General features: G+C 46.1%; 1 protein-coding gene across 3 annotated transcripts in view; it reads left to right on the forward strand.

Moving 5' to 3' along the window:
- The first annotated feature begins 345 nt into the window (after positions 1–345).
- LOC139061284 (protein NLRC3-like) overlaps positions 346–21,899 on the forward strand; it is a 63,161-nt gene continuing 41,607 nt past the window's right edge. For 2 of the 3 annotated variants that reach the window (XM_070541008.1, XM_070541009.1), the window contains exons 1-3: positions 346–666; positions 2,945–3,175; positions 12,108–12,399. In XM_070541008.1, the coding sequence (XP_070397109.1) occupies positions 2,947–3,175; positions 12,108–12,399 (521 nt within the window). In that variant the 5' untranslated portion in view covers positions 346–666; positions 2,945–2,946. Of the gene's footprint in view, positions 667–2,944; positions 3,176–9,049; positions 9,234–12,107; positions 12,400–21,899 lie in introns of those variants that run through there. The other variant, XR_011515325.1, reaches the window with a different exon arrangement.

Below are 21,899 nucleotides of genomic sequence, written 5' to 3' on the forward strand. Positions count from 1 at the left end.
TAATTGAATAGATATTGCGGATTTTATGTTCAATAATAGCGACATGATTATTAGGCATGTCGTAGTGTGGGACTCCATATGAATTTCGACCAACTTTTGACCATCAACACGCAATAGAAAACTATTTCTATTTCGCCATCATAAACCACGACCGGTATCAAAATGGAGACCTGGAGCTCGTCGGCACAACGCCACTGCTACTAAGCTACTGAATCGCACGTCATTCGCTTGTGCGCATGGCTTCACAACATCTCAGAAGCGCAACGATGACATCATTTCCTATCGCCAAACGCTGATCGGCAGCCGCTGAACATGAGATACGTACCGAGTTCCTACATCGGGCTTGTCGCAACGTCCACAATGATAATGCGCCACAACAGTCCGATTCACACGCGCAAGTAGGCATCACCTCGAGAAGTGATGTCATGGTTGGTCATGTGGGCACTGATGCCATTTTCGCTAAATGAAGAAAAAGCAATAGGAGTGGCGACGTCAGAAGTGACGCTTACAGCCCTCGACCCTGCTCTCTTTTTCTTTTCAATGACCAACAAGCAGGGTGTGTGACAGCTACCTTCTGCTCTCACTGTCTATTGACGAGGGAGACCTGCAGAACTTAAGTCTGCAAGAGCAACGCTTCAGCGAGGCTTCGCAACGTAGGCAGCAACGGTAAGCTTCCATGCCCGTCAGACTACGTGAAGTTCGTTTCTTTCCATGTAGTTGTGTATGGTGCGAAGTGGCCTTGCTAAACGTAGTTTTATGCTAGCGGAGTAAATGCGCGCGTCAACAAACGATGTCAAAAGCCGCAAACTTTGTGAAAAAGCGGCAACAACGTGCAGCAACCCTAGACATATTTATTCAGGCATTCGCAGTACGAAAACCAAATGGAAGGCAAGTAATGTGGTCATGTGACCGGCAATGTGGCAGCTTTCGCTAACTGCTCTCGGGACGCGCCGCTACATGTTAAGTGGGTAAACGGGTACTTTCGCCAGAAGTATCGAATGCAACTTAGGACTTCAGATGGCGTCAGTGGCTGTGGCGTCTTTCGCGTGACAGCTGGCGGCTACGCATTCCACGAGTACGGCATAACGCACTTGGTTTACCTTAAAGCGGAATTTCGTGCGATTAAGACTACTTGATAGCGTAATATGTGAGTTATCATGAAAATTGGCACATACCGTGGGACATGTTGGGGTGGACTGCGGCCAGATGGTGAAGGGTCGCTTAATGAGGGGCTACGCGAAGAATGCTAAATTCCTGATTTCTGCCTGGTTAGCGGCGTTATACGAAGCGCTTGCGAAATTTCCCTGCTGCCCTGAAAGAACCAACGACCGCAGATAATTGTTTGGCGAAGATACTGGCCATGCTATATTTAACTAGCGCATAAATATTTAGCCTAAATACAGCCTATACAACAAATTACAACCGTAAGCCTTCCGGAGTTTAGCAGACGTATTTGCGAATCGCGCAGGAAGTTTTCCCAGCTCGACATGCCACAAAGTTATCGTTTTAAGGAAATCGTCATCATCATCATCAGCCTGGTTACGCCCACTGCAGGGCACAGGCCTTTCCCATACTTCTCCTACTACCTCGGTCAAGTACAAATTGTCTCCATGTTGTCCCTGCAAACTTCCTAATCTCATCGGCCCACCTATCTTACTGCCGCCCCCTGCTACACTTCCCTTCCCCTGGAATCCTGTCTGTAACCCTCAATAACCGTCGGTTATCTTCCCTCCTCATTATATGTCCTGCCCATGCCTATTGCTATTTCCTGATTTCAACTAAGATGTCATTAACTCGCGTTTGTTCCCTCACCCAATCTGCTCTTTTCTTATCCATTTAAGGAAATAGGATACCCTTATTAGAAGTTATGTGAGTCAAGTTTCAAGTGTCAGTTAAATACGAACTTTGCGATTTTTTTATTAGGCAAGTGCTATAAGCCGTTATCATGCGCGTTTATCCGTTTCCTTGGGGTCTCACACCAAGTTTGTTTCGTGAAAATTGGGAGCATGTGAGATTTAAGGTGTTTTACATCATTAACCTTTCTGGCTTAATTGAGAGCTCTGTAAATGTTTACTGGGCCCTTCTTGTCTACTTCTTTTTATGCATTGGTCGAGGTACGTGGGCTTGCCGGATTCATTATTGAACTAATCGAGGTGCCTTGTTTGTATTTCGCGAAGAGAGAGGGAACGTTATGCGCGATATGTAAGTGAACGAGAAACTACGCATGTTAGTTACAGCCCCGGCCGTAAATTACGCATTCAAGCAGTCACGCCCACCGACCACAATTACGCATTCGTACCCATCTACCGAAACAAGAGCCTCAATCGCCCTAACCGCATTAGAAACAGTTTCGCAGGCCGCACGCCTGTCTTCATCCCTGTTTAACTCTAACTTTATTCATCACTTTGTGACTGTGTGTCTTCTCTCTTAGAACATTATGGTTGGTTGCCTGCGAAGTTGAAAGTGCGTGCCCAAAGCACGCGCCCTTGCTAAATTTTTTATTTAGCCAACTGCTTGAAAACGCTATTTGTGGGCAGCGTTTCCAAGTGGTGAGTCATATGGGGATAACGTTTCATATGTAACATTTAACTCCTTAATGCAAGTGTTCGAAAGAAAGAGCTTTGCAGGGAAATACGTTGTCATTCTGAAATATCACTCAAGTCTGCTTCTTCTGTTTTACCACACCCATAGGCCGCAACAAACTTCATGCTATGAAAGCTCATTCGCATGACTTTCGTCCTGTTTTCCACATTGAGCTATCAACTTTTATCTTCAAAGCAGCATCACGAGGCTTTGCAACGCCGTTTTGCGAATGGTGCAAAGGTGCGAGCGGTGCCTAAATGCAAAATTACGTTTCCTTTGTGGACTTCCCTCCTTTGTAGCACGTGCAGATTTTCCGCCTGCCGACTGGGCCCCGATGCTGCTCTTTTCATTCGCACCACAGGTATGGCACCCCAATCGAAGAAGGACGCAGGCGTCAGCATTATTACTCCGGGCTACATGGCCTTGCTTCAGAGGATGTGCACAACCACCAAGGCGACTGTTGAAGATGTCATCGCTGCCTTCAAGTTATTACGCTCTTTTTTGGATACCAGAAACCCTGACCGTTATTCCGCACTATCATCGTCATTATCGACTTCATCCTGCCGTGCCAAAAAACGCAGCGTCAAGTCCGGTAAGGAGCATCTTCCTTCGTCTGACTTAAGGTTTAGATATATAAGAGACGCGAATGAATAAAAGGGCCTAACTGTGGAGATGAGATAGAATTTGTTGAACTGTGAAAGGCGATAAACAAGATGGAAGTAACTGATATATGCAAAATTATAATGTCGGAAATACTAAAGGAAGCAGTAAAAATGGCCGCCGCATAATATCAGGGAGAAGAAAACTTGGCGCTAGGACAAGACAATACGTATGCAGTGAAAGATTAGCAGGGTAATGTCACCAGAAATTTCGATGATGTAGTAAAAGAAGTGTAATTCTATACTGACCTATACTGCACCCAGAGGAGCCACACTACCCTCATGAACCGGACACAGAGGTTTCTTGTATGACTAGCGATGGTTAGAAGTGCCTTGCAAGCCATGCCGCGGGAAAACGCGGCAGAAGATGATAAAATAAGAGTCGATTTAATGAAACATCGAGCACAGATGGTTGAAAAGCTTGCGGCCCTTTATACGCAATGCCGCACGACTTCAAGAGTACTAGAGCGCTGGCAGAATGCCAACATTCTACTATTCCATCAGAAAGCGGATGTTGAGGAGTTAAGCAAGAATTCAAGGCCGAATATCTTGCTTTCAGAATTCTATAAAATATTCACCAATCCTAATACAATGAAAGCAACACTTCTATCAGCCTAGAGAACAGGCTTGCTTCACGGAGGGATATTCTTCGATGGATCATGTCCATGACATCGATCACATAATTGAGAAACCAACCTTCGTACGACTTTGATAAATTATGAAACGCCATTTGAATCAGTAGCTACCTGTCATGGTGACATTGTGTAATTAAGGAGCAGAGAAGGCATTCGTGTTCATATTGGGCAACATCTACAGTTTTCACAGCTACGTTGATTTCTCCGCAACAAAAGTAGGACAGTATCAAGAAAGGGGTCAGTCATGGAGACGCAAGCTCTGCGTTGATATTCGCTGCATGCTTAGTATTGAAGCTGTAGACTAGAAGAATAAACAGCCTATATAAAAAAATTTTGGTTTGTAAATGACGTTGTCCGTCTCAATAACACTGCAGATAAACTACAACAAATTATTGAAGACCTTAACCAATAAAGTTTGAGATTAGGGTTAATTAAAATGCAGAAGACGAAGGAAATCCTGAATAGCGCGAGAAGTGACCAAGAATTCATGATCGCCAGTCAGCCTCCATAGTGTGTGCAGGAGTACGCTTATCTGAGTCAGTTACTCACCCGAGAACCCCGATCACGAGAAAAAAAAATTTTCTGGATAAAAACGGTTTGAAGTGCTGTGGCAGGCATTACCAAATCATGACTGACAGCTTACCACTGTCGTTAAAAACTGTACATTCATTGCATTCTTCTGTAACATATCGGACAGAAACTTGGAGGTTGACAAATAAGCTAGAGACGAGGTTGAGTATCGCGAAAAGAGTGATGAGACGACAAATCGTAGGCATAACATCAAAAGACCGGAAAATAGCAGTATGGATCAGATCAAATGGGGATAAAAATAAAAAGCTTGGGAGTTGGTTCGATGGCATAAAGGAACTTGGCTGAGAATACACTAGGTCAATCGGTCCAGTTCTATTTCGACTTGTGTTCTCTTCCAAGTTGCTATCCCACATACGTTCAGTAGACCACTGCACGGGCTCTGGATGGACTTGAGCCGAGCTCGGGTCAGATTAGCGATGGCTGAATTGGCCCTAGGCCAAAGCAGGGCGTAAGAAATTCACGCTCGCTTGGAGTCAGTATTAGCTCGGGCATTTGATTTTCTACTCCGCGAAACTGAAGAATGTCAAGACTGCAGCCTTAATATATTTTGGGTCAGTGCTGTTACTGGGTTTCTGGAAACCTTGGGACAGGCCGGCCACGACACATCAGCAATAGGCTGCCCAGACTTTTGTACTTCAACGGCCCTCTTCGGTCACTTGGAACTAGTACCAGTGATCACACACGCCCATTACACGCTCCACTTTTTATTGGCATTAGCATTTTGCTTGCCTTTTTATCCGTCTTTCTTCTTACACCACGTGGGTCACTTGTCGCAGTCATGAACTCGTCCTGTTCCTTCCGTCGTCGTCATACAGTCATCGTCACACCGTTGTAGTCATGCCTCCTTGTAACGCTGTTGTTCCATTGTCATCATTTCAGAAACGTCATCGAAGTACTGTCATGTCTTCGTCAGCATGCCGCCTTTATTGTTCGATCAACGTCATTCCTTGTCCACCATTCCATGATAATGAGGCTGTCGTCGTTCGAGCGTCATCATGCCATCATTGTCATGTCATCGTTGTGTCGTCGCCATACAGACATCGTCCCGTGTTATGCCGTTATGGTGGTGTCATCGTGGTCGTTCTATCAGCGTCGTTCCGTCACTGTCTTTGCAGCTTTGTGATCTGACTCTTGCCACACTGTCGTCGTTATGTCGTCTTGGCGCCATCATCACCCCATTCCATTCATGCTGCCATCCTTATACCACTGTTTTGTTCCATCGAAGCCGTTCCTTTTTTGTTATTCTATTCATGCCGTCCTCGGGGTAGTCGTCGCCCTTACAAAAATGTTTTCTACCAGCCTTCAGAATTTCCAACAACTTCCTAGTGAGTTTAATGACATTCTATTTACATGCACAATCTAGTAACACCTGTATGTACAATGTCCAAAGACAGCCTAGTTACTTTTTCTAAGGAATGCCTTCTAAAAATTCGCTTAGAAATTGAAGTTATTTTTTAAGGCAATTTTAAGCATAGCGTCTTTAGAAGCTGAAATACACACTCCATGGTTGTTCCACAATTACTTCCTTTGTAAACACAAACTCGTTTCAAATCCAAGTCGGCGGCGAAATGTTGACGGAGCGCTACTAAAATGTTTAACGAAATATGTCAGTCAGTTGTTATTAGAACTAAATTTCTTAATGGTTCGACCAGACAAAGTGAGCATGCGGTGACGTTAGCACAGTTCGAGAAAATCAGCTCGCGCTACACGGTGGGACGATGGCGGGGTACCGTGCAGCTCTTCCGCGCACTCATTTGGCAAGACACACTGCTTTTGCCTGTCCTTATGGCCTATTTGCACTCGAGCCCCACACGCCGCACCCCAAAGCTTTCCGCACGCGTGCGGTCTTGCTAAAAACTACATATCTTGCAAACTCGTGCACAAATTTCGGTTTACACTTCATGTGCGCATCAAGCGCAAAGCGACATTTGAGCACCAGTGTGCGATATATGCAATCTTTCACGTTACCACACGCGTGCGGCAGGCTGGTGGTGTGGCGTGCGCCGCGAGCGTAAATCGGCCCTTACTATGCACTGCTAATGCAGGGCCAGCAACTAGCTTTGGAACGAGATACTCAGGTCCGTGCACTCCTCGATATAGATAGTACGTCCTAAGCTGGATTATGTCGGCACAGTAGTGTCGCTGTCTCTGTTAAGAGAGAGAAACGGTTATTAAACGAAACAGTGTCCCGAGTGAGGCCGGGTATCACCCTAAGGTGGTAAGGCTCCTTAGTCCAGGAACCCTCTGGCTTCGACTGCCCTCTTGGTCCTGTCGACGAGTTGTCGTTGGTCTCCCAGGTCCCCGAGGGTTAGCTTGGCCTCCCACGTTTCGAATAGGTTGTTTGCTTCTATTGCTCGTTTTGCGTGTGTTTCTAGTTGTATTTCGCTGCCTTCCTGCCACGGGCATTCCAGGAGCAAGTGTACCAGAGTGTCTGGTACATTGCAAAGTGGGCAGAGGTAGCTGTGGAGCGTCGGGTAGAGGCGATGCATTCTCGTTCCGTGCGTGTATGTAAAAGAGAAGAAAAAAAGCCCAAACTCGGAGTACATGGTGCTCGAACGCTGCCTCTCAAACATCGAAAATTCTGAAAAATACTGCTGCTGCTGAGAGACCCGAGAAAGTGCGCAAGTCTAAGGCCAAAAAAAGAAGCTAAACTCGTTGCAAGTGTCAACTTTCTGGGAAAGAAATAAAATAATCCTTACTGTATTAAAAACGTAGCTTCGTCAGCGTCCCTATTTGCACGCTTTCGTACCTTCCTCCTATCGATGGCTCCTTCACATTAAAGCAAACTATTGGGGCGTTGCATCAACGCGAACGCAAAATAACTACAAATGTAAAGTGATCTCCTTCACTGCGATTTCTGCTTGCTGTGAGAAAACTGTACGAAATCGATAAATACGCACTCATAATATTCAGTGCCTTCGCATAACACGGCGACAGAGTTCTGAGATCCGATAAGGTGGCCTTAATTACGGCATTCGTAATTACGGCATTCCATGGTACCAAGAGTCCCAAGACCCAGAAGATCAAAGGCTGGGCGTTTGCCGTGCTTCGGGCACCTGAAGCCCGGTAACTTAATAGCTTCCACGCTTTGGACGCCTCATGAAGTTAAAAGTACTACTACATGGCAATAGTATCAGCATTTTGTTGCGCTGGGCGTCATGAAGCAATTTTTTTTTGAAAGCGCCACATGCTAATTGAAAGATATTCTACAGGATATTTTTTTTATTTTTATTAGATTTGGAGAAGTCGGTCTTCAGAACAATTATTGTCTCCAAAAATAAAACTATGGAGCCCCTAACCGTATAACAAAATTAAGCCAGCTTTCTTGTCAGGTTCTTTTTTGACCTCGGCCATAGGCTTCATTCCTCCCTCTAAGTGCAGTCCCCCAAGATGGGGATGCGCGCACGAAGGTCCGCCACACCGGTCACCGAGTAGGAATGTCCTGGTGTCATTTAACCCTCGCAAGTTGTGCATGGCCCGGCTTAAAGAGGGGCTGCCACGATGGTTAAGCGGAAGCGGGTGGATGGCAAGAATGTCACATGCCTCTCTCGCGCATGCGCACAAATTTACAAGTAGTTAGATTAGAGGCAAAGGCGACCACCGTCAACGATAGCACTGTTTTTGCCACGCCGGCTTGGTATAGTCGGAGCGATCTAGGTGTGTTCGCGTTTTGTAGCAATAACTCAGCTATTTTGGTGCTGTTTCTGCTTGTTCTGTGCTGGGGCTGTTTCTTCGATGCAATACGACTTTCGAGGAACACGTGGAAGCTTAATTTGTGAATAAATAGTCAACCAGCACCATGCTTGCGAAGCCTGTGGCATTTTCTTCATTTCTTGGTGTTAGCGTTTATCTAACTACTCCGCCAGCTGCCATTCAATGTCGTGTGCAGCTATAGCGATTTAATATTGTCGCTGTCCGTGACCTAAACATCACACAGCACCAGTAGTCATGAGCTGATCCTCAAGACAGCACCATGCCAAAGTTATGTCTGTCTCCAAATTATAATAGGTATGTCCTTTTCTATCATTTTTCACAAACATATGTTTGATTTCAGTTTCCCACGGAGCATTTTGGCAGGTTGTTACAAGCGCTAACTGTAATGACGTGAAATGTTTTAAAAATGATTTTCTTGCACACTTGAACTTCGCCATGTCATGAGGTTTGTTTGAAGGGGCTATAAACACGAGGCGTACAAACACTAGATTTTCATAGAGCTGCTATGACTTGATTTGTTCAAATGCGAAAACACCCATGTACTTAGATTTAGGTGCACGTTAAAGAACCCCAGGGGATCCACATTTCCGGAGTCCTCCACTGCGGCGTGCCTCATAATCAGAATGTGGTTCTGGCACGTAAAATCCAATTATTTTTTTTCAATTTGTTGTAAATACTGTATGATCACGAACTCATTCTTTGCGCCCTCCTGCTCAGGCTGTACAGGATGAGAGGTCGTTAAATAGGTAGCTTATATTTTCACGCCTGCGAGCTTAAATCATTTTCTTTTTGTCCAGTTTAAAGCAGACATCTGAGTATCGTACAGTAATGCACAGCTAATTGCTACTTACTTCCTTTTTCTTTCAGGATACAACGTAAAGAATCTCGCAACAAGCTGACAAAAATAAACATGCATTATAGCTCCCGTGCAATTGCAACTAACGCCCAGAATGCGGAAGAAGCTTCATGTAACTACAGTCCCATTTCTGCTGTTACCAAGTTTGACTGATTGAATAATGTAATAAATGCCTGATGCAATCTTCACAACGTTTCCATTTTGTCACGCCTTTATATGCAGTAGCTCCTTTCACAGCTGCACAGCTTTCACAGCTGTGGCACCAGCTGCACAGCCCATCAAGAGTTAGCTACTATATCTGTGCTGCAGTAAGATCGCATAAACATATACATAAAGTGGCTCAACGTTGATGCGGCTCCAAAAATGAAATGAATAGTTGCTGCTCTGACCATTATAGCTTGGTGCACTGTTATACCGGGTGATATAAAGCTATAAGTTGGCAGGTTAGTATAAATTTGTAAGCAGCGTTGAACTTGTTTTTTCTGAACTGACCGATTATGGACAATGTTTCTAGAATATCTAAAAGGGAAATGCTGGTACAGACAGACAAAGAAATTTAATTACAAGGTCTTGAGAAACTTTGCCACAGAGCAGAGCTATGGGCCGCTCCCACATGGGGACTGGTTGCCCTAGTCTAACCGCCACATCGTGGGTTCTCTGGACAACCGAAGTTTGACGTGAAAGTTCTGAGCTCTTGATGGCAGAGCTCCATTCTTCTTCCATGATGCGATTGGGTCCATCTAAAGGGGCGCATCACCAGAGCATGTGTGCGAGATTGCTAACAGCTCCACAGTTGTGGCAAGCAGAGCAAAAGCATCTGGAGTGATCGTGTGGAAAAGGGCAAGGTTTGGATAGAACTTAGTCTGAAGCATGCATAAAGTGGACGCCAGAGGTCTAGCCAGTTTGCCGTGAGGGGGAGGATAGGTCCTCCTACCCAGGTGATAGTGCGCAGTAATTTCGCTGAAAGTAGGAGGTTTGAAATATTTGAATCATGACGAGGCTTGAAAAGCGGTTTGTAGAATACTGGTAGGATGTTGATAGTCTACAAACATGCTTCTATTATAGGTGGCCAATGCTGGCACAATGTTACTGGGGTGTCTAAAACAACCGATAGTAAGAAAATGGGATGTTTATCGTTACTGTGTGAACATGCTTCAATTTAATGAACTTCAATAGGAGGCCTAAAATGTTTCTAAATAGTTTGTACGAAGTTCGCAGACAGCCTATGAACACACTTCAGTAACTGTTAATAGGTCTAATGAATCGTGTTTCTAGAGAGTTAGCAGGAAGTTGACAGACAACCTGTGAATGTTTCAAATCAATTTAGGTGGACAATTCTTCCTAGTATGCCACTACGGAGTTGGTACGAAACTTTCAGCCCACTGAAATGATTTCAATTAACCGTTGGTAGGTTCCAGTAACGATAGTCTAAAGAAGGCCTGAAAATGTTGCTAGGTATTTTTGTAAGGGCGTCCTGCCATGAGGACCGACTATGGTGATCGAACTTCATAGGGAATTGTGCTAATCATGAAGACTGCTTCTATCCCATATAGAGGAAGCAATTGAAATATCAAAACTACCGCTGCATATTCTAAATACATCTACCTTCGGCATTACCCTGTGTCGCTAAAGTGCGCACATTATCGTTAATCGTGATAACTTCGATAGCCATCTTGGGACATGTTCTACAAAAATTGTCTCACCTTCGCAAAACCGGAAAACTCTGGTCAACATTGCTTCGAGGTTATTAAGAGCTCAGGTTCCTAGAGGTGATCGTTTTAAGTATTTGTATTGCAATGGCGTTGAGCAGATTGTAAGCTGTTTGTGTGATTAGAGACTCGCTGGAAAACAGTTCCGTTGCGCTAAGTACCCTTCGCTTATGATATTTTCCTCAAAGAGGAATGAATGAGGAGCAATTCGGTAGAACTGGTTAACTTTTATGAGAGCAGAAGATATGCCCAAAGGCAGTGTCGTTAATATTTTTTTTTTCAGCACAAAGATGTATACATTTCGGGAGTCATTAACGTGCCGCTTTCTATTATATGTGTGGGATGAATTTAATGTAAAAACACGAAATTTTATTTCGGTTCTTAGAGAAATGAAATAAGATGGGGGCAAACAATTCTAGAACATTCATCCGCAAATTTGCGCTAGGACATACTGTAACTTGCTGTTGGTTTTTATTTAATTGCTTCTTTTATTTATCACGTGTTTGGAAGATTCTACCGTAGTTTATGGCATAGCAACATAAATTTAAACTTTGAAATGTATATCGTCTTTAGATAAACAGGTTGCGCCAACGCGGATGTAACAAATTTTTGCCACATTAGTAAAAAAGGTAGGGAAAATACAACAACGCAGAAAATGTCATTCTCAGTGCATTTTACGTGTTGAGTGGTATCTTCAGATGTTATGGGGCTCAACCATTATGCTCCCTGCCTTGTGTATGTTTCTAGTACTACGCGACTTCCCTCTGAGTTAACACACAAGCTTGTCAATCCAATATTTACGGAAAAACACCATCTTGTCTACTCTTTACATGCACTGTGCTGGCTAACTTGCTTAAACTCTTGCAGTGCTCAGACATCATCTTCAACCAAGGGTGAAAAGAGCTGGGGTTGCGTTTTGTTGCCGCCATAGAATGTTGGGTCCCGAGCCCTGATTCGCCCTTGGTGCAACGCAATGCAGCTGCCATTCTGAGGAATGAGAGCAGTCGTGCCGCAGGCGATGGCTCTGGTGACGGTGGCCTCGACATCGGCTTACAGCATTCTTGCGCATGGAAGCTGTGTGCACCTCAAAGAGAAGTGCTTGTTTGAGTGAGGCCACGTATCGGCGTGATAGTGAATTTCCCGTTGCACCAACTGTCGTCCTCAAGCTTGATTGCTTGCCGTCTTTTCGCTCGCGTTCCCGTAGGTACTTCAATTTTCATGTAAATATTGCATATAGAAAACCACTGCTTCATGCCCGTCCTTTGTGGTCTTTCTCCATCCATTTGTCCTTGCCTATGCAATGGTTAATCTAGGAAGTGCCGTGCCCTAAATGCTATTCTTACTGGACCGACGCTTGCAGCTGCCCGTACGACTGCTGTATGCGACGACGTTCTAGGTGCTACCCCTGGAGACGTTTGCAGCGGTATGGGATTTGAGCGTTGTTGCACGTGGGAGCCCAACCTGAAGCGCTGTTGGATTGTGCCCGACCTGCACCTCTGGAACAACATTCTATCCCGAGTCTGCGTGGAACTCCACGAACACAAGTGGGGTGAGCTCACGCTCCAAGGCTACGAGTGGCCTGAAAACAAGGAGATATTCTACGACGTTGTTTGTGCCTCGCTGCTCATCCATGTGCTGCTGCGCCAACACAGGTGAATTGTATTTGTTGGCTCCTCATGCTTTTAAATTCGGCTAGAGACGTGCGAAAGCACATGTGTCACACTTTGTGCCACTGTTGGTGTTTTACAGTTGTTCGTCTTGATCGTTGTCTATACTGCGCCTTGTAATATTATGGCTCATTCCTAAGGCACGCATCGAGTAACAACCATCTTTAGCGAATGCCACTGGTCCAAGTGATGCGTTAGTTGCGCCCGGGTAAATGCACACATTAACGCGCAACGTTTCGGTGTTGTACAGGTGCGCAGAAAAGTTATTACAACATGGAAGTAGTATCTTAAAGACACCCCCGTGCCCTCTAGCAGCTTTGTGGAGAAGCTAGAAATTCAGTCACCTATGACCGTGTTGCTACAGTTATATTCACATCAGGAATTCTCAGGTGGTTTAAAGTGTGAGACATCGCAGCGTGTTTCATAATCAGACGATGGATTCGGCTGGTGAAAGCCCTCAATTTTTGTTCCCTGTCATTAGCCTTTGCATCCGCTGTTCGTGGTCACTCTTTACAGGCTCATAGTGGTGGCAACGTTGGAAAATATATTTCTCACTCAGGCTACCATGTTTGGTTCTGTGCGCAGGCGTGAGACAGATAATGTAAATGAATGTTAAAAAAGTCTCTAACCTGAAGACTATAAACGATGACCCTCAGTCAACAACTTTCATAAATTTTTGTCGCTGCATCTTCTAGGAAGTGGTATCCATGCTTAGAAGCAATTTCATTCTCACATCCTGTTGCGTCCTCTAGAGGCGAATATAATAATACAAGGTTAGTTGAAGTAAGCCGTTTAATGCCACAATAGTCTCAGACGGAATGGGCTGAACAATAGTCAAATCTTTGGGCGTGCTCACTCTAACATGTCTCAATCCGCATGCCTAACTCTTGACGTTCGCAAAAAGGCACGACCGGTGCGGTGGCTTATTGCATGGAGCATATGCTGCTAAGCTAGATGTCGTGGGTTTTATTTGTGCTCACGATGGCCTCGTTCACAGGCGAGCGAACTGAAAAAAATGCCTGTGGGGGCTTGTTAAATTGCACATCCGGCTCCATATTTTCACTTTGCCCTTTACAGTGGAAGACTGTCGCTCGTCCTTTGTTTCTATGGCATGTGAAACTTGACTTGTTTGGGAAAAAGCCATACACAAGTTTCATTTCATTTTTTCATTTTCATTTTATTTGTGCCCATTTACAAGCAAATGGAGGGGGCCAAGGTAAAAGCTGCTTATTGGCAGCTTGAGTGGTCCCTGGCCCCCTTTACATATTGGCAGAACGGTGGCAAAGAACACTTTCAGATATGAAAAAAATAAAGAACAGTGGGTTACATCAAAATAAAAACATTTCTTTCATTGAATGCATATGGTTTTACGGAATCATGGCGATTTAAATGGTAGTTTTCATCAGACAGATGAGCTCCGATGGTGTCAAGGCATGGATGTCAATGCCGGCTTCTAGGTAATGATTTAATAACTGTGGCAAGGTATTTGGCAAGGTATTTAGTTCCTTAGACATAAGTTGTAATGACAAAAAAATGTGCTACAAGGAGCCAAACCATAAATATCCTTTTTCCTGTTGATCAATGCGGTTTATTCAAAATCTCAGCCGCTCCATCTAGCTGGAGTAGCGCGCCATCTGGCATCTTGACGAAGTGCGTCACAAATCGAAACTGTTTGCTCGACGGCATAGCTACGCACGTAGCTGCTGTTTAATCGGTGCTCTGTGTTGTCCTCGAGCTGCTTCTCGCTGCTATAGGCGAACAAAGAGTTCGCAGCAAAATATTAATTAGGTTGGCAGTACCGGCCACAAGTAAAGCTTTTTTTTTTTAACGCGACAAGCCAAACAAAATTGGTAAATAAAATAAAATTCACTTGTGTGAACCTTGCTGCACATTATTCATTGGACGATGAAGGCAACTGTTGCATTTTAGAGTCCTCAATAGCCACACGGCGACGATCACCCAGCAGTACAACATACAAGCGCTTCGCAGCAGCGCATCCGAAAAGATGGCGGACGCGGCCAGTGTTGCCAGAGCACTATAAATTTTGGCTATCCATAGTTACGAACACGACCCTCTGGGTTAGGCTCATGCAGCGGGGGACAGAAAAATACGAAATGGGAAACGCTGGGAGGTTAACCTGAAAAGATTGCTCTAGTTTGTTGCCCTCTCCTGGCGAAGGGTTAAGGTACAATACAATAGGATACAATTTGCCAGAACCCCTATCTTGCGATGACTATCTATTCGTTAAGCATTGAATTAATACAGTGACACAACGTATTCCCACCGTCGTAAAGCCTTACGAGTGAGGCGTGCACTGCGACGGGAGTCTTTCTCACGCTTCCCTATTAGCACGCTGCACCACCTAGCGCCGCCGCCGCGAAGCCTAGGCGTGGCCTCTGAAATTCCTGGCACACCGGTGCGCGTGAAAGCTAAGGAACTTATACAAAGCTCCTGGAGTGGCAGCCCCTGAAGCAGCTTACCAGGCAGAAGAGACGCGTCCGCAGCAAAGGCGGCCGCGGAATGGGAGCGGCATTCGGTTATATTTTTGATACCGCGTTAAAAAAACTGAGAAGAAGGTTCTTTACGCTGAATATCAATTCTCAAGTATCGCTGTCGAAAAATAAATTCTGCACCCATTTCTTGCCACAGGCTTAAAGAAAAACAACCAGTGAGATGCTTGGCCAACTGGACTTCTGGCTCTGTTAAATTACGAATGTTCCCTCGCGTTATGTCACTGCGCAATATACATCACTGATTACCTGCGGGTACACGAGAAATATTTTTCAGGTACATCTTGCAAAGTCATAATGCCCCTCCCACCAGCAACTTCTTACAATACCCTTCTTACAGCAACTTCTTACAGCAACTTCTTACAATACCAAGGCTCTCATGCTATTGTATAGCTTGTTTATTAGCAATACTGCATTAGAAGCTCTTTAATTTTGGTAGAAAACTACGAAGCTAGTTCTCTCAAGAAAATCCTTGCAAATCACACATTTAGCCTCCTAAAGCATTTTGTATTTGCATACCGAATCGGGAGGTGGTGTCACAGAACTTCACTGTGGATGTTCGCCTATAATTTATAAGCGCCTGAAGAAATTGATGGCTGTCATCCATCACGTCGAGAACGTTTGTTGACGCAACATGCGCATTCTGCTGGACCAGCTGCAAATATTAAGACAACATAACCATAACAGTTACAAATTCTACGCGAACGCGGGAACAGCAAGAAACACTTTTCATTGACACATGAACTTGTCGAAATGCACATGTATTGGCTCACTAAAGTTCAGGCAGAAACTTACATTCTTTGTCCATTGATTCTTAAAGAATACGCGTGTCGAAAGCAGTGTTCGTGCTCCTAACAATACTCTTTGTTTTTTATCTTTATTTCCAAGGCGACAACATAAAACTGGATAAGAAACCGGTTAAAGCGTTCCGCAATTTTGTAATTGGAATGGAGCACGGGCGCTCTATTGTTCAAGCCTTAACTAAAAAAGAATGTTTTCTTGCATGAGGCTCTGCGGAGCTCCGCCCTCGACGACCAAACCTGGGCGACCCAGCACGCCCGCGAGGCGGCGGCGAGGCAAGCCCTCGACGTCCCTTCGTGGGAGGCGTAGGCCCGGCCATCATAAAGTGCTGGTTCTACAATAAAAGTTTATTCCTCCTCCTCGGCGAGTTAGTACGTATTTGTGAATGAACAGGAAGTCATTGAGACATGCATGAGCGTAAACAAGGGAAAGAGCGAAATAGATTTCAATTTCAATACACCTCAACTATAGTTCTGACTTGGATGTGCCCTGCTCCTCCAACCTTTTCATTCTTTTTTGCTATTATTCGAGCTTTCATCCTTGTAGATCCTGTCACTGGTTTGCCTATTACAAACACAGGCATTCTGTGAACGCGCGAGCCAAATAGAGAAGGTAGTAGAAAATACGCACCGCGCATCGCAACCTCAGTCAGGGGGGCAACATAAGCACCAGATGCGGTGACGTCCTAGCGACTACTGGACGCATAAATCCTATCCATGTATGTACGATAACATTCCTAGGAGGAACGCTACAGGAACCAGGGGTGTATAGGTGAGCGGTGCAGCCGTGATGTACTGAGATGCTGTAATCCACTGAGAAAGTATGCCAAAACCAATTCAATTAAATTATAGGGATTTACGCGTGAAAACCACTATCTGATTATGAGGCACGCCGTAGTGGGGCACTCCGGAAATTCAAACCACCTGGGATTCTTTAACGTGCACCTAAATCTCAGGACACGGGACTTTTCGCATTTCGCCCTAACTGAAATGTGGCCGCCGTGGCCGGGATTCGATCCCGCAACCTCATGATAAGCAGCCCAACAGCATAGCCACTAAGCAATGACGGCGGGTAGCGCACAATCAGTAAGCACGACGAACACACTCCACGCTGTGCTACAACGGCTGCTCCTGTTCGAGCTTTCTTAGAGCGAAGCTGTTTATGCGGACCCTGTGCCGGCGTTGCCGGACATGGCTACAACTATCATCATCACCAATGGCTCGAACGTCGTGGTCTTTTTCCACAGATGGCTTGATGACGCCCCTCGGCGCTACTGCGCGAACGCGCTCGTGCCAGTACTCCCGATTTCGTCATCGTCGTCGTCGTGGAAGTGTTCTTCAGCTGGCTACGTTGCCGCTCGTCATTCCAACGTGGAATTTCACTTCTCTCCTGTCGTCCTAATGAGAAGGCCGCGTTTATGGGGTATGAGCCATTGCTTAAGGGGGTATGTGTCATTTATTGTCTTACGTGACGGAGGGATTTATTTTTAAGCAATTTAGTTTTGACTGACCGCAAGCGGCAATGCCGCGCGGATCCTGCTAACCACGCCACCGAGCAAATTCGATACATCTAACGCAGGAGACAACGGCGGACTGCGGGGATACCGTCACTGAAGTCGTTCTCTCCGTCACAGCCGAACGTATGTGTAACATCATTAAGAAACGCGAAGACGTCAATTGTCAAAGCATTGCAACCAATCGTCAAAACTATTGCAGTACCGCATATCCAGTGGTGGGCCTCCCGCCCAATATACGGAGCTTTCGATTAGTGGTTCCGCACGTTCCCTCTCAGCTATAACTATGGGAAGGCCCTGAGCATTGCATCCTCCTGAGGAAGAAGCTGCCTACCATGAGCGTCAGCGAGATTTGGCTCTTGAGCGGGCTCGTCATCGTCGGGCCTGCTTCACGTGCAAAAAAAGAAAGAAAAAAAAAACACTGGGCGAACCACAAAGAAAGCACTCCTAAAGCATGCTCACCACACGAAGCACACAAAAGCGAAAATGATGTGAAAGACGGGTGAAAATAAAATAATCACAATATACACTGCTTGCGAAGTTTTATTTGCATGGTGTAACACGGTACAACAAACAAAGCTTCTCTGTTCGAACATCTTCACGGACTGTAAGGGGCGGTGATTTTTTTCCTCAAGTAATGTGACCGCGATTGGCTCACCACTTGGAGAGCCAACTTCACTCCAGAATTCTAAGTACCTAACCACCTTGCTGAAGTCCGCACATGGCCTCCGAGATGCGAGGCGCGTTGCGTGCCGGTGCGCTCGAAGGCTGATCATTGCTCCCTCACTGACCGCACAGAGAGTGCCCCAATTTGGCGGAGAGGTTCATTACAGAGTAACCCATACCGACTGCATTGATGACGCCTATCGCACGAAAGGTGGCGTGAAAGAAGGTTATTGAAAAGTGGCACATGCGTCGTACATTTCTGGCGCAGCTTGCCAAAGCGCCGGGCTGCTGTCTTCAGGAAACCATGTGATGTGGGTTTGATACTGCCCAGAATGGGAGACTTAAAGATTTTCTAATGTAAATAGCCTTCCTTAAAATGGTCTGGCCGAAATGCAGCGGGGCTCCAGTCATCGCGTTTCCCACTGCATGCTCAGCACCATGTAAAGGTGTTACCGTTCCCGCAGTTTGGTCTGGTGCGACACCACGTACCCGAGCACATGAGGGTTGGACCCTCTCGCGTGTAGCCATGCGCGGCTTAGCCGTGTCCGGGGAAAAGGGGATCCTGGGGGTTGAGCCAATGCTGGGTGTTTGGACCTATGCGGCCCCTCGGTGGCGGCAATACACCCCTTTGGCCTCGACTTCACGTAGACGGCCCCTCCCCCCAGAGTGACCCACCCGGGGGAAATCGGTAGTTGCCTTTTCATGTCCCCCTCTCTATTCGGCATCTTTTTCTCTTCCTTTCAATCTTTCCTTTCTTCTCCTCTCATCTATTTACTTCCGACTTTCCTGGCAACGAGGGTTAACCTTGTGTGGGTGGCCGACCTTGGGTACTCCAGATTGGGTTATAGTAGCACCGTACAACTAACTGGCGAGGGCTTTTCTTACTCGTAAGACCTGATCCGTCCCCATGTTGGGCTCGGTGGTGGGCGGTTGGCGCTGCTGCCGAACTCATGGCGTCTATGTGGCTTCTAGTAAACCAATTTCCCTTCATCGCCCTCTAAAAAGAGGGCGCACCGATGCAACCTTCCAATTCCTTTTGAAAAACAATGAATAAAATTTCCCTAAGTAGCATGTAATCTATAATGAAAGCAACACGAGCGTACGTAAATTCTCCCCCTTTTTGGTGGCGAAATGCCTTGGCAACACGATAGGAGCTGGCTACAAAGCCACAAAGATGACCAATGGAGACCTACTGATTTAATTGAAGGATAAACCTCAATATGATAAAATCAAATAATTGAAATGCATAGGTGATGTAGCGGTCACCGTGTCTGCACATCGAACCATGAACCCGAGCCGGGGAGTAATCTCTGAAGACGACTTCATGGAACGAAGCAACGACTTCATGGAGCGACTTAGCAACGAAGAGTTGCTTGAATGATTTCAGGACCAAAATGTCATCAAAGTAGAACGAATTCTAATCCGCAGGAATAACAAACAACTTCGAACAAAGCACATTGTACTAACCTTTGGTACCAGTGTGTTGCCTAGTACTGTGGATGCAGGCTATATTAAAATATGTGTTAGGGCGTACATCCCAAATCGTCGACGGTATTTTAAGTGCCAGATGTATGGGCACGGATCCCAGACATACCGAGGAAGGAAGACTTGCACGAAATGCAGCTCGAACGATCATCCATCAGACACTTTCGACTCATCTCCACATTGCGTGAGCTGTGATGGAAGCCATCCAGCCTGCTCTAGAACGTGCCCTAAAATGGAAGCAAGAAAAAGAAATCATTGCATTAAAGGTCAAGGAAAATATAACATTTCACGAAGCAAGGATACGTCTGCCATACTTAAATCACACAAGCTTTTCCGAGGCAGCGCGATGGGGCGCAGTGTCACAAATCCCTCGGGAGTCTACCGTGGTCACTGATAGTGGTCCGGTAATCACTCTGCCTGCCCCCCTGGCTGAAGCAACTGCTGCTACATCAACATCGAAGGTGGACCTGCCGACTGTGGTTCCGCAGGTCCCAAAGCTACTCCGAACTCCAAGGCCTAGGACGCGAGTTTCAGCGCCTAGTTCGCGATCCTCCAGCGCCTCCGAAAAGGTTATGGAGGTCTATCAGAAATCCCCGGCGTCATCGACGCCGATAGAGGAGCGCTCTCAAAAGCGCACTAGAAGAGAGAAAATTCCTGTAACTGTTCAAAAAAAAGGGACCGGTAACCTAAACGGTTACCACCCTAGTATACATGTCCATGTATCTTTACCATGTGGTCTTGAACACAGACAACAAAAATCTTCCTCGATATGGCTACACAAATAATTCAGTGGAATGCCAAGGGCCTATTTTGCAATCTAGATGATGTCAAAGATCTACTAGAGGAATATCAGCCACGACTGTTCTGTGTTCAAGAAACACATTCAAAGTCTAAACACAAGCACTTCTTAAGACAGTACATCATTTTCCCTAAAGATAGAAATAATGGTAATTATTCTTCAGGTGGTGTGGCAGTAATAGCCCAAAAGTCAGTAGCATGCCAGCATGTATCACTTCAAAGTTCATTTGAAGCAGTGGCTGTTGGGGCTATATTGTTCAACCAACTTATAACTATTTGCTCCATATATATATCGCCTGATGAACGGTTTGACACTGTCAAGAATTGATGGTGGGGTAGTTCGCACTCTCCGAACAGGAGGGGATGGGGCGACAACAAACCCACCCCGCGTGCGTTTATAAGGGTTCGACTGCTGACCGGCGATAAGGTCCACGCCTGATCCACCGTGAACCAGAGGCATGAGACGGGAGGCGACGTCGTACAACACACACACTCAATTTAATAAAATGAAATCATGCGCGAGGCACCATGAAAGAAAAAGAACATACAACTACAAGTAGTGGGCCCTAGCTCGCGGAAGGCGTGCGGGTCGCACAGCACACGCCCTGACGCCACTCGCGCGACACTAAGCCCACCACGTGGGAGCTAATAACACTCGCGAAATATCAAACAAAATACGCGACAGAAATACAAAATATACGCGACAATAACCACAGCAACCATTACACTAACAGATCACACAAAAATCAACACTCGATGGCTAATTCAACGGAAGATTAAACGCGATTACAAACATGCAGTCCGGGGGAAAGTTTGAGAGATGCGGAACACGTGGCGTGGGCTTATCTGCGGAGTGTCGAGTAGGGCGTCCGAGCTGGGGAGGCGCCGGGCTGCTGGGTCCGTCGTAACCGCACGTCACTGCCGAAGATCAGGGCTGACTCGGGGCCGCGTCTAGGGAGGCTCCGGCTACAGGAACTCAGGCCGCCGTCCTCACGCCTGCCTGACGCCCAATTCACCTTCCGCTTGCCTCGCTGGTCCAGCAACTCTGCCCGCTTGTCGCAGGTCGCTCTACCTCGTTCTCCTCTCTCCTCTCCCCGCGCCGGCTGTGCCGTGAGAAACCGGTTTGGGTGCCGGCGGGATCTAGGGAGAGCGCTTCCCGCGCCGGGCACGCCGCGGCGGGAACTGTTGGCGGCGGTGGGCGACGCCGAGGGGTACACGCACTTTGTGACAGACACAGCAGAATTTGAAAAACTGATTGACCAGCTTCCCGGACCCTATATAGTAATCGGAGACTTCAATGCTCACAGCACATTCTGGGGTGACTCAAGATGTGATGCGAGAGGACGGGCAATAGAAAACTTCCTTCTTTCTTCTGGAGCCTGTCTATTTAACAAGGCAGAGCCAACGTTTTACAGTTCCACACACAACACGTATTTGTGTATAGATTTAGCCACAGGGTAAGCATCACTTCTCCCATACCTGGAATGGAGAGTTGTCAGTGATTCATATGGGAGTGATCATTTCCCAACACTCCCAGAAACAACAAAGTAGCACAATGGACCAGTTTACCCCGAAAAGTGGAAGCTTCATAGTGCAGACTGGTCGAAGTTCAGAAACATAGGTAAACTGTGCCTGGAAGATGTGGACCACCTAAGTGTAGAGCGACTGACCACCTACATCTCTGAACATATCCTCTGTTTTGCTAAAAACTG

This window comes from Dermacentor albipictus, chromosome 6 (assembly GCF_038994185.2).
Source record: "Dermacentor albipictus isolate Rhodes 1998 colony chromosome 6, USDA_Dalb.pri_finalv2, whole genome shotgun sequence".
Classification (NCBI taxonomy): Eukaryota; Metazoa; Arthropoda; class Arachnida; order Ixodida; family Ixodidae; genus Dermacentor; species Dermacentor albipictus.